This window comes from Myotis nattereri (genome assembly GCF_964212035.1).
Source record: "Myotis nattereri genome assembly, chromosome: 9".
NCBI lineage: Eukaryota > Metazoa > Chordata > Mammalia > Chiroptera > Vespertilionidae > Myotis > Myotis nattereri.
Genome location: NC_138084.1, coordinates 34,034,922 through 34,048,131, shown reverse-complemented (window position 1 = coordinate 34,048,131; position 13,210 = coordinate 34,034,922). Strand labels below are relative to the sequence as shown.

General features: G+C 38.7%; 1 protein-coding gene across 4 annotated transcripts in view; it reads right to left on the bottom strand.

The window, feature by feature from the left end:
* The window catches only part of BTBD10 (BTB domain containing 10), a 63,159-nt gene that overhangs the window by 2,422 nt on the left and 47,527 nt on the right, over window positions 1-13,210 (bottom strand). For all 4 annotated transcript variants that reach the window (XM_081098891.1, XM_081098892.1, XM_081098893.1 and 1 more), the window contains 2 exons: window positions 5,158-5,355; window positions 1,435-1,545 (listed from right to left, as the gene is read on the bottom strand). In XM_081098891.1, the coding sequence (XP_080955017.1) occupies window positions 1,435-1,545; window positions 5,158-5,355 (309 nt within the window). The remainder of the gene's footprint in view (window positions 1-1,434; window positions 1,546-5,157; window positions 5,356-13,210) is intronic.

The following is a 13,210-nucleotide window of genomic DNA, read 5'->3' as shown; positions in this document are numbered from 1 at the left end:
TGGTAGGTAATGTATCTATTTAGCCACGTGTGGAGTGGGTGTGTGTGTGTGTTGAGGTGAGGAGGGCACAGGGCAAGCAAGACTAAAGACCTTCTGCAGAATGTCCTCTGCATTTCACACTTCAGCCAACTACCACCTGAAGGACGGCACGAGAGATCAGAAAGGTCTCCATCTGTATTCCCTCGTCCTGGATTCCTCTGGGGCTATTAGTAAGTCTTTAAAATTCCCATCTCATCTAATTCTCTACACAGAACACAACTCTAACACAAGTGTAATCATATTATATCCTGCTAAAAAAAATACCAATAGTTTTCTCAACCCTAAAGGGGGAGGTCCGTACTTTGTAGCACAGTATATAAAGCTTTTTATAACCTGGTTCCAACCTACTTGTCATTGGGCTTCAACTAAAATGCCACCGCGTTACAGAAGCCATCCTTGTCTTCCCAGTCTAAAGTAGCTCCCAGTTGCTTTTACTCTTGCGCTGAGATCAAGCAGTTAAATCTCAATGTTTGCAAATGACAGAAGACACAAACTGGTAAAACTGTCAGCAATTTCACTACTTTTTTTTAAGCCCAAAGTTTCTTCTTCCAGCAAAGACCCTGTTTCTACAATCTTCCCCATGTCTCAGCAGCCCATTAGAGTAAGCCTTCACTTATGTTGTCAATAGGTTTTGTGACTTTAAGCAAATGATAAAATGAAACCAATTCTACCAAAGGCTAATAGATATAAACAAGAGTCAAGTTCCTATAGTATCTCACCAATGTTGTGACAAAATTGTTCGAGGATCTGCTGTATTGTGATCTCCAACAGCTTGACTTGGTCAGTGATCAACACCATTATCGTCACTATCACCACCACAAACATAAACTGAGACATTACTACTGCTTTAAGTATTTTTCATGTATCAACTCATCCTATCATCACAATAACCCTATAAAGTATTTAGATGAGGAAACGGGCATAGAGAAGTGTGGTGGCCAACATCAAACAATTATTAAGTCATAGGATTTGAACACAACCAATCTGGCTCCAGAAGCTTTATTCTTTACACTATGCCATGTTATGCCAAGAAAGATGTTTTATTCTTACAAGGGGACTTTAAATAAAAGAAGCATCTGACACAGCATCTGGAAAAATTCATTTAAGTCAATGTAAAAAGCAATCTAAAAACACATGGGCTCAGCCAAAAAATCATTAGGGCAAGTTATAACAGAAAAGGTAATTCATATTTCTCATTGCTAGGGAATCCTGTGGAATAAAAATTTCTAATGGCCTATTTTCTCAGAAAGGAAGCTTATTATAAACAAATAGATCTACATGATCATTTGATAGAATCATTTATCTGAGTTTTCCTCTCAAACTATATTCTAAATGAAATCCAATTTTTATTTTTTTTTCAAAACAAATTAACAAAATATAATGAAAATGTCTTACCTTCTATTCCCAATCGAATCTTCTTTAGACCCCGCTCCTTCAAAACTGATTTGGCCACATCTCTGTTTTCAATGTACTTGAAAAATCTGTATAATTTTGTGCTATAAATAACTGAAAACAAAAAGGAAAAATATTTTCTTGTTAAAAATCAAAGTACTTGAATATAAGAAACTTTTATTCTGATAATCAAATGGGGCTCACAACCCTGAAAGCCCACATAGTGGATGCAGTGATGCCAAAGGACGGCTGGCCAACATGACAGGACAATTCAGTACAGTTAATGTAAAAGCAACACTGCAGTTGAAACAAGAAAAGCTTTAAAACCAATCAGGTGACCCAATCCATAGGAAGAAGCTCCTTCTGAAAGATATATCATATGTAAACTTATTGGAAGAGGATCTGCCCATATTTCTTCAAATCAGAGAACCAAAAGAAGATATCAAGATCACATTTTCCAGCAGGCAAAGTTCAAGGACTTGCTATGATGCCTACAAGGCCTTGGCTGAGACTAACAAATGCCTTGTTAGGAAGTACAAATGGATACATCTTACATTTCATGGATTGAGCAACTATTAATAATAACTCCCCAAAAAGGCAAAGACCCTCCCCACAAGTGTTTTCCATTCAGGCGAACAGCCCCATTTAAAACTGATGTTAAAAATGGCAGATTCGAGCATGTTCTGCCTAGGTTAGTCTGTTTAGAGCAAACTGGCTTTGCAAAGGATAGACATTCCACTGACAACATGTTGAGTCTTCCACATGTGCTGGGAACTTCAGGGAGTTAGACTGATGGGCCTTCCTCGCCTTCTCTCTTTCAGGTGGAGTTATCTCCCTTAAAAGGTGAACTGCAAAGGTTTTTTTCAAAAAAAAAAAAGAAAAAACACTCACAAACCAAACATGCTGGTTTAAGAGTCAATAAAAGAAAAATACGTATACAGATGCTACTCATGGAGTATACTGTGATTATTAACTATGCCCTTAAGATTATTGATATGTTAAGATACATATTTTTGACATCTCAGAATGGATGGTGTCATAATGTCACATTTAGGAAAATCAGGCGTGAAGAGGCTATCTCTGTCTCCTCAAATGAATGTTCTTTCAGGTTGGAATATCTTGGCACAAAATGAACCATTTAGACAAGTAAAAAATGTTTTCAGTCCTTTTAAGCGTCAAAGCTTAAGATAACAAAAAACAAACAAAAAAAAAAACAACAACACTGAACTGGAAAGCTCACAATTAAGGAAAAGCCAGGTATATTGTAACCTCTACATCACCAGAATGTCATTTCTGTGTTCTATGTTGGCTCTACTCTTTCAGTCAAACTTTTTGAAAACTAAAATACAAATTATAAGTTTGTTCATTTAGATATCTCTCTTAATTTTTGGTAATCTTTCATTTTTCCTGTGTTTCATTCAACTTTTTATTCCACATATTATTATAGAAACCCATGGTTAGCAAAGGGCCTACGAATGAGGAAATAACAACAGAAATGTCTATTACTACAATTGTCGACAAAAGAATCACTTATCTAAGTACATCATGCAATGAAAATGTCTCAATATAAACTCTGAAAAGTGCTACCAATATTTGTGAAAAAACAGTCTTTGAAAATCTTTAGAAGTCAGAAAGCATACCACTTGGAGTCTACTTTGTTTTGTTTTTAGAAAAGGGTAACAAGTAAAATGAAAAAAAATCATTTAAGGGTTTTGGCATTTTCTGTATTCCTACACTTTTTATTTAAACCTTACCGAGTCAACACAGACTTACAGATGCTGGGCTATTTTACCTAGTTCCTCAAATGTTTTTTGTTTTGTTTTTTACTCTCCCTTTTTTTCAGTCTATAAAACTGGTCAAAAATACTCTATTGGGTTCATGAAGATGAAAATAAGATAAATTTTCTAACAAAAAGAAATCAAAAGGCTCTAATGGAAAACGTTTGAAAGTGAAGCAAGCAAAAAGTTGGTCGCCCTGACTGGTTTGACTCAGTGGATAGAGCTTCGGCCTGCAGACTGAGGGGTCCCAGGTTCAATTCCGGTCAAAGGCATGTACCATGGTTGCGGGCACATCCCCAGTAGGAGGTGTGCAGGAGGCAGCTGATCGATGTTTCTCTCTCATCGATGTTTTTAACTCTCTATCTCTCTCCCTTCCTCTCTGTAAAAAATCAATAAAATATATTTTGGAAAAAAAAAAAAAGTTTGTCACTGCTGCTCAAGACACACTGTTTTGGTCAGAATTACCTAACTATAGTTCCACAAAGCTTTCTGAAGGCTCATTGTATCCTCCAAACACATATACTTAAAAAGGAACATCTTAGAAATTAAAATCATTCTTGAAATCAATGTGTTGAAGCTTCTCATTTTATATACAAATAAAAATTCATCTTTAAAAATTGCTTAGCCCTAGCCGGTTTGGCTCAGTGGACAGAGCGTCAGCCTGCAGACGGAAGGGTCCCAGGCTCGATTCAGGTCAAGGGCACATGCCCAGGTTGCGGGCTTAATCCCCAGTAGGGGGCGTGCAGGAAGCAGCCGATCAATGATTCTCTCTCATCATTGATGTTTCTCTCTCTCCCTCTCCCTCTCCAAAATCAATTAACTCTTTGCGGTCGTATTAAATTTGGACATGGGTGTCGTACTGGTCGGAATTAATTTCCATTGAAAGAGCAGTGATACATAACATGCAAGATTATGAAGGATAAACAAGATTTATTAATTCTTTTTTGGAACTACGTCACTACTAGTAGAATCACTATAAACGTTATCACTGTCTATGTCAGAGTCAGTATTCAAGGTGCCAAAATAAAACTCTTCATCGTTACTTTCAGATTCACAGTACACTTTTTCGGTAACTTTCTTTTTGCCATTTTGGAGTATTATTTTGAAATATCTTAACAAGCGAGAATGCCTAATTACAGTTAAACGTAATCTGTAAAGCTTTATTTGAAATTCTGCGAAGTATCTCCGAAGCTTGTCGATTTCTTCACTCTCAAAAGGCGACTGACTTGCCACGGTGTTTTGCATAGCGAGTGTGGAACGACCGCGTTTGTTTATATTGAGTTTCGATATCTCTGATTTGTCAGGGCAATGTTTTGGTTCGTGACAAGGTCGCTTAGACACTTAAGAGCTTTCAGAGAAATTATGAACTGATACATGAAAGGAGTTAAGATTCGTACGGTTCCTTGCTGTGGTGGCTGAGAGCAGATATACGACCGGAACGGTAAAAAAGCTTTGGTGGCTGAGAGTAGACAAACGACCGCAAAGGGTTAAAATATATTTATAAATAAATAAATAAAAATTAAAAATGGTTTTTTAATGATATACTACCCCAGGATCTACTTCGCTAGGATGCTTCCAAATTCAAAGAAAAAAACATCCATCAACATCCAGATATTGAACAAAGAGTTGACCATCTCTGTGTATGTCAGGGGTGGGCACACTTTTCCTGTAAAGGGCCAGATAGTAAGTATTTTGGGCTTTGCGAGTCATGCAGTCTCCGTTGCAACTACTGAACTCTGACACTGTAGCACAAAAGCAGCCATAGACAATACAGAAAACTTTATAAAAACAGGCAATCGGCTGGACTTGGCCCATAAACCAGTCTGCACACTCCTGGTATAGTTAAGAGTTCAATGCACTTTCTTTATAAAAACTGTCCTTTTAATCATTATTTTAAAAAAAAGAATTTTTATGATTCTAGATTGAGAAAACATGTCACAATACTTACTTTGTGAATATTCTTCTCCCATCTGGGGTGGATACTCTTCATCCCAATCAACCACATCGTCGTCCGTCAGCACCACTATGTGGCACTCTCGTTCCCCACTCTGGGCACTCGCTACCATGAGAGGCAGGACCATTTCTTCTAGATAAAATTCAAACTGTCTACGAGCACCATCGTTTGATAACTCATGCATTAGGGCACCTGAAATGAAACCCACAAAAAACTTTTTTGGGGGTGACTGATAAGTAAAAGAAGAGCAGAAGCAACATACACAACATCAGATTAGTTCAACATCTATTTTTAGATCCCATAGACAATATTGTGGTTATTCTTTAGTAAGCAAAGCTTTTCCTAGGGGGAGTTCTTATAGAACTGTAGAATTATACAGCAAAAAAGGGCCAATAAAGGCATGCAACAACATGCCCCTTCATTTCACACATCATGAAATAATCTGTCTACGGTTACAAAACTACTTTACACAAAGTCAGAATTAAATCTGCCCCTACCCCCAGCCATAGCCCAGGGATTATTTCTTTACTACATCATGTTGACTTCCATCAGAATATGCAATTATATCTTAAAGATATTAAAGATAATTTTCAGATTATCAATATAAACTAAAATAGCTCCCATATTACTCTACCTCCCACATGTTTTCTTTCTCAGAAAATTATTCACAAACTGCATTAATATTTCAGTGTAGAAAGAGGGGTTAGATGAGAAGGGTCAACTGGCTTGAGATAAGGAAGGCAAAAGGCAAAGCAAAATACAGCAAGGTACAGGAATTACATAGCAGACCTTTCACCCTTGAGAAAAGTGCAAGATATACTTCACCCTCCTTAAGTATAGACATAACGAACAACTTCAACATACACAGCCACACAAACTCACCTAAACTGACCTAATGTTTCTTCTTTTATTCCTATTTCAATGGCAATGTCCTATTTATTGCCTAAGGCTCTACCATCTCAGGAACTACTGAGAGGTTAGAGAAGGGCACTAGAACTCAAATCTGCATCTCCCAAGGGGGTGTATCCCCCCCCCCCACCTACAACATGCTGTCTAATTACATAACTATTAATAACACATCATTATAATGATTAACCATCTATACCAGAGGTTCTCAACCTGTGGGTCGCGACCCCTTTGGGGGTTGAATGACCCTTTCACAGGGGTCGCCTAAGACCACAGGAAAACACATATATAATTACATATTGTTTTTGTGATTAATCACTATGCTTTAATTATGTTCAATTTGTAACAATGAAAATACATCCTGCATATCAGATAATTACATTACGATTCATAACAGTAGCAAAATTACAGTTATGAAGTAGCAACGAAAATAATTTTATGGTTGGGGTCACCACAACATGAGGAACTGTATTAAAGGGTCACGGCATTAGGAAGGTTGAGAACCACTGATCTATACTATTATTTTAACCATGTCTCTCTCTAGGCTAGCTGCTTCCCATTTTTAAAAAATTCCATTTAAACTAATATGGTCCATTTAGATAAAAAGATCTTGGAAAGGAGATGTTCAAGGGTGCACAAATTTAAGAGTCCTTGGGAATTAAAAATTAGTTCTTCCCCTAGCCGGTTTGGCTCAGTGAATAGAGCGTCAGCCTGCAAACCAAAGGGTCCCAGGTTTGATTACTGCCACTAAATATTTATAATTGTGGATTTTCAATCACATCTTTATAAATATTAGTGATTTTTCCCCTTCTGGGATATTTTATCCTATACTAGAGGCCCGGTGCACGAAATTCGTGCACGGGAGGGGGGTGCGGGGGGGCCCCTCAGCCCAGCCTGCACCCTCCTCAATTTGGGACCCCTCGGGGAATGTCCGACTGCTGGTTCTCCTGATACCACAGGGGATCGGCAGTCAGACATCCCTCTCACAATCCAGGACTGCTGGCTCTCAACCACTCACCTGCCTGCCAGCCTGAACACCCCCTAACCACTCCCCTGCCAGCCTGATCAATGCCTAACTTCTCCCCTGCCAGCCTGGTACCCCCCCAAACTGCCCTCCCCTGCCGGCCCGGTCACCCCCATTTGCCCTTCCCTGCAGGCCCGGTCCCCCCAACTGCCCTCCCCTGCAGGCCCGGTCCCCCCAACTGCCCTCCCCTGCAGGCCTGGTCCCCCCAACTTCCCTCCCCTGCAGGCCTGGTCCCCCCAACTGCCCTCCCCTGCAGGCCTGGTCCCCCCAACTGCCCTCCCCTGCTGGCCTGATTGCCCACAACTGCCCTCCCCTGCTGGCGTGATTGCCCACAACTGCCCTCCCCTGCCGGCCATCTTGTGCCCACATGGAGGCGGCCATCTTGTGCGAGGGTGTGCAGTCAATTTGCATATTACCTCTTTATTATATAGGATAATAAAAGGCTAATATGCAAATTGATTGAACAGCAGAATGACCGGTCGCTATGATGCTCACTGACCACCAGGGGACAGACTCTCAACACAGGAGCTGCCCCCTGGTGGTCAGTGCGCTCAGCCAGAAGCCGGGTTCATGGCTGGCATGCGCAGCTGTGGTGGCGGGAGCCTCCCCCGCCTCTACTGCAGCTGGGCAGTAAGGAGTGAGGGGTCCCAGACTGCGAGAGGGAGCAGGCCAGGCTGAGGGACACCCTCCTACCCCCAGTGCATGAGATCCCAACTCACAGTGAGATATTAACCATATTGCTAATGATCAGAATTATGGTTTACACTATGCACTTTGATTATTTGAGGATATGATGGCATGTTTCATTAGTAACTGCCATAAAAGTGTCAATAATAGTGTAGCTAAACTGTTAGATATCTTTAACCAATTGCTTTTCATGTCAATACATATGTAATTGGTCAAAAATCTGGGATTCTAAATATTTGTAATTGTGGATTTTCAATCACAACTTATGATACAGATTCTTCATAGAAGTACACTGAGTGGCAATAATGCGAGACGTGGTATAGCCCTTTTATAATGGGTATAATATTCATCCCTGAGAGGTCTTATGAGAGTACTGTATGTGCCACTGCTTTCTAAAGTGCTGTGCGAATGTCAGCTTTAATGACCAGAAATGGATATTTGAAATACAATCCATTTGTATGTTGTCAATTGCTTATGATATGAATTCCAGTAGATGATGCTAGATGTTTACACTTGAATCACAATTATTTTGATGGTATAAAGAAATGGAAAACAATGCCCATATTATTAATAGTGAGACATATTGTTACAAAATTAAAACTACTTTGCAATATGTTGCTAATTACTTTCCAAACCAAATCTATATGTAGAAAATACATTTACATGTCTTCATTTATGATTGTTAATAACTTGCTTAAAAAATATAAATAGTAAGATGGAAAAAAAAATTCCATTTATAGCAAAACTCCTACATGTATGAACACATTCTCTTTGACCTAATTTCTGAACCAATTCCAATCTGGCCTCCACACTCCTTAAAACTGCTCTCACTGTAGTCTTCAAATGACTTTTAGATTGTTAAAGACAATGAACCTCTTTTCATTCCAATCTTATTTGATCTCTCGATTGAATCTCTCCCCCTCCTCCTTAAAATGCTCTTATCCCTAAGAACTCTGCTACCAGTTTTCTTTCTCCTCTTTGGCTGTTTTTCTCTAGTCACCTCTGCCAACTCTTTCTCCTCTAAAGTGTGCACAATTTTAAGTTCTTTTCTCTTCTCACTTTATGCTGACAATTCCCAAATGTATTCTATGAATATTCTGCCTTCTGTAGTCTAGATGCATTATATTCAACTGCCTTCTGGAAACCTCCACTTGGATGCCACCTCACAGGCATCTACTTCAAACTCACTCAATACATCCAGAATTGAACTGAATCCTCTCTATATCTCTCTGCAGTGTTTTCTAAATCAGTAAACAGCATCAGCATCCACTCAAGTTCTCAGAATCACCTCAGAAGAGTGCCAGGCATTGACAGGCATTTAAATAATTGTGGAATAAATGAATGAACCCTTGATTCCTCTTTCATCTCTTAATTCAATCATTCCCCAAGTGCTATTACATTCACCTCTTAAATACATCTTGAATTATGTCATTTCCTTCTCCGGAAGATGATGTTTTGCAAAGCTACCAACTCTTGTATGCCACATGCTTTTCTGCAATGTGACCTTCACAGCTCCTTGCAGGAGGTATAGTCTAATTCTCCGCCCCTTTATCTAGGCTGGTCATACTGACTTGCTTGTAACCAGCGGAGCATGGCAGAGATGATGGTTGGTGTATGACTTGCAGTTTTGCCATGGTCTGGGGATTGCTCACTCTCCAAATGATTTCTTTCTGAACCCAGTCTCCAGGCTTGGAGAAGCCCCAGACACATGAAGAGGCCACATACAGGAACTGTGTTCGACAGTCCTTGCTGAATCCAGCATTTGAGTCACCTCAGCCCTTCAATTTTTCACAAGAATAAGCCCTCAGACATTGTAGAACAGACAAGCCACCTCTTTTGTACCATCTGAATTCCTGACCCACAGAACAAAAATGATACTTGATGCTACTAAGTTTGGAATGGTTAAACAGCAATAAACAGAACACATCTGCCCCCATCAGAGACCAAGTCATCAATTTTCACACAAACTACTGTAAAACCTTCTAATCAAACTCCCCAACATTTGCTTTTGCCCTCTATAAAGAAGTACCCCCTTATCTATGGTTTCGCTTTCTGCGATTTCAGTTACCCACAATCAACCATGGTCCAAAAATATTAAATGAAAAATACCAAGAGCATTTGAAATCTTGCTTCCTGGCATATGATGTCAGTTTGGCTCAAATAACTCTTTAAAAAAAAAGGAAAGAAAGAAAGAAACAATTCATACATTTTAAATTGCATGCTGTTCAGAGCAGCATGATGAAATCTTGTACTGTCCAGCTCTGTGCAACCCAGAAATATGAATCCTCCTTTTGTACAGCATGTCCACGCTGCACACACTACCTGCCCGTTAGTCACTAGTTGCTGTCCAGGTTATCAGGTCCACTGTCGCAGTAACACAGTCCTTGTATCCAAGTCACCCTTATTTTACTTAATAATGGCCCCAAAGCACAAGAACAGTGATGCTGGCAATTCAGACATGCCAAAGGAAAGTCATGAAGTATTTCCTTTAAGTGGAAAGGTGAAAGTTCTTGATTTAAGGAAAGAAAAAAAAAATAATATGCTGAGGTTGATAAGATCTATGGTAAGAACGAATCTTCTGTGAAATTGTGAAAAAGGAAAAAGAAATTCATGCTAGTTTTGTTGTTATACCTCAAAATTGCAAAAGTTAAAACTACGGAGCATCATAAGTACTTAATTAAAAAGCATGAAACTTGTGGGTGGAAGACATGAACAGAAAATGTATATCTGTATATGACGTTTCAGGGATCCACTGGGGGTCTTTGAATACAGTTCCCTCAGATAAGAGGGAACTACTGTAATTCATTTTCCCCACAGCAGCCAAATCTAATTATGTGTCTCTTAGTTTAAACCTTTCATAACTTGTGCTGTTCTTAAGTCCCATGCCCTAGCCGACGTGGCTCAGTGGATAGAGCGTCAGCCTGCGGACTGAAGGGTCCCAGGTTCGATTCCAGCCAAGGGCACATGTCTGGGTTGCCAGCTCAATCCCCAGTAGGGGGCGTGCAGTTAACAGCCAATCAATGGTTCTCTATCATCACTGATGTTTCCATCACTCTCTCCTTCCTGTCTGAAATCAATAAAGAAATATATTTTAAAAAATAAAAGTCCCAAATCTTCACCTTGATCCATAAAGCCCTGTTATTTGAAAAAGGAGGTTTTGGATAAGTGTGCACTTTTAAAAAATATTTTCTTTAAATACTATTGATATATTGATGACTCATTTCTCTCTTGAACTTTAGACATGTATAACCAATGTCCCACTCAACATTTCCATCTGAGTGTCTAACAGGTTATTTCAAACTTAACATGTATTTTTATTTCTTTTAGCCCTAGGCCTTCATTCCTGAGTTCAACCCTGGTTCTCAAAACCTCTTCTGGGTTACAGTGCTTGCCTAGGAAGAGAATGTATACACTGAAGAAATCTACAGCCTAGTTGGGGAGCTACTATAAACCACAGACTTCCTTCATTACATTAAGTTCCATGCCAGAAGATTGAGAAGTCAGTCCTTCCCTGTACTAACCTTACCTCTGAACATACAATTCCTTCTGCTTGGAACACACTTCTTCCCTTTCCTCCAGAAAGCTTCCCCAAGCCCCCACACCCGAGTTAGGTACTGTTCCTACAAGCTCATTTAACACCCTATTCTTCCTCTAACACCAAAATACAATTTACTTATCTGTCTTCCCCACTAGACTACAAGCATGCAAACAGTGACCTTATCTTTTTTTGTTGTCTTTTATAGACCAAATATTTGCTATAAAGTGAGTGCTCAATAAAAATGCAGAAAATGATTGATTACTATGTAATCATTAAACAATGTTATTTAAAAATATTTACTAATATAGTTATTCACAATATATTTTTCCATGTGAAAATATAAATAGCATGTACAGTACAATATGACCCTTTAATATTTTTCTAAGTTTCCTTTATTTCCTAATTTTGCTTATTTTTTTAAGTAAACCCTTATTTAACACTGTGTCAAGCACAGTTCATTTAATCTTCACAACAACCTAGTGAGATAAGTATTACCATCTCCATTTTAAAGATGAGAAAACTAAGAAACAAGGTTTTAAGTAATTTGCCCAAGAAATGGAGAACTCTATTTGATAAGCATTTAGTACTTGTATAATTTCTTTTTAAGTTAAGAGACAAAAAGACATTTTAATGTCAAGTGTCATTCCAATGGTCAGTAAAGGCACTTATTTTCAGGAAAAAAATTTAAAGCTATACACCCACAGCATCCTTTTATATTTCTAAAGACTATTTCTGTCTCTTCACATTCTATATATTTTTGTTTTACTAATCTATAAGAATCTTAAATTTTTAGCAACATATATTGCAAGTAACCTATAAATAATTTTAAGTATTACTTAAAAGTCAGAAGTTGCCGAAACCTGTTTGGCTCAGTGGATAGAGCGTCGGCCTGCGGACTGAGGGGTCCCAGGTTCGATTCCGGTCAGGGGCATGTACCTGGGTTGCGGGCACATCCCCACTGGGGGATGTGCAGGAGGCGGCTGATCGATGATTCTCTCCCATCGATGTTTCTGACTCTCTATCTCTCTCCCTTCCTCTCTGTAAAAAATCAATAAAATATATATATATAAAAAAAAAAAGTCAGAAGTCTATGGAGAGCATTATGCTAAATGAAATAAGCCAGTCAGAGAAAGATAAATACCACATGATCTCACTCATTTGTGGATTATAGAGAACAACATAGACTGATGAAAAGGGACAGACCCAAAGACTGAGAAACAGTGATCAGGCTATCAATCCCCAGAAGGAAAGTAGGGGAGGGCGGGGTAAGGGGAAGAGATCAACCGAAGGACTTGTATACATGTATATAAGCCAAACCAATGGACATGGACAACAGGGGGATGGGAGCATGAGTGTGCGGGGCGGGGGGGGGGGGAGGTTGGGGGTTAATGGGGGGGATGAGGACACATTTGTAATACCTTAACTAATAATAATTAAAAAAAAAGTCAGAAGTCTAGAAAAACCATACTATATATATTTTACATAAAGGTTTTACCCTTAATTCCACAACAAATAAATGAAACTTAATAGCGACAAGGTAACTATGTCCAAAGGATTACAGAACTAAAATACAAATCATCTCTAAGAAATTCTAGTGTTTTTTTTTTTTTATTCAACAGTCACCAAAATTCAACATCTAATTATATAAAGTTAAATTAAAATTGTCCCATGAATAAATACACTAAACTTAAAAGTCTAGGATCTATAATTAGAATAATGAATGCTCATGGTTTCAACTAAAAAACATTTTTTAAATGTGAAAAAATAGCAACTTTATTCAAGTTTACAGTTGTATGTTCCAGGCGTCCAACAATTTGACTTTAAACTTTTAAATATTATTTACAGAGAAATGGACTGAGTTGGACCATTCACTGCTTTGTGACACCTACTGA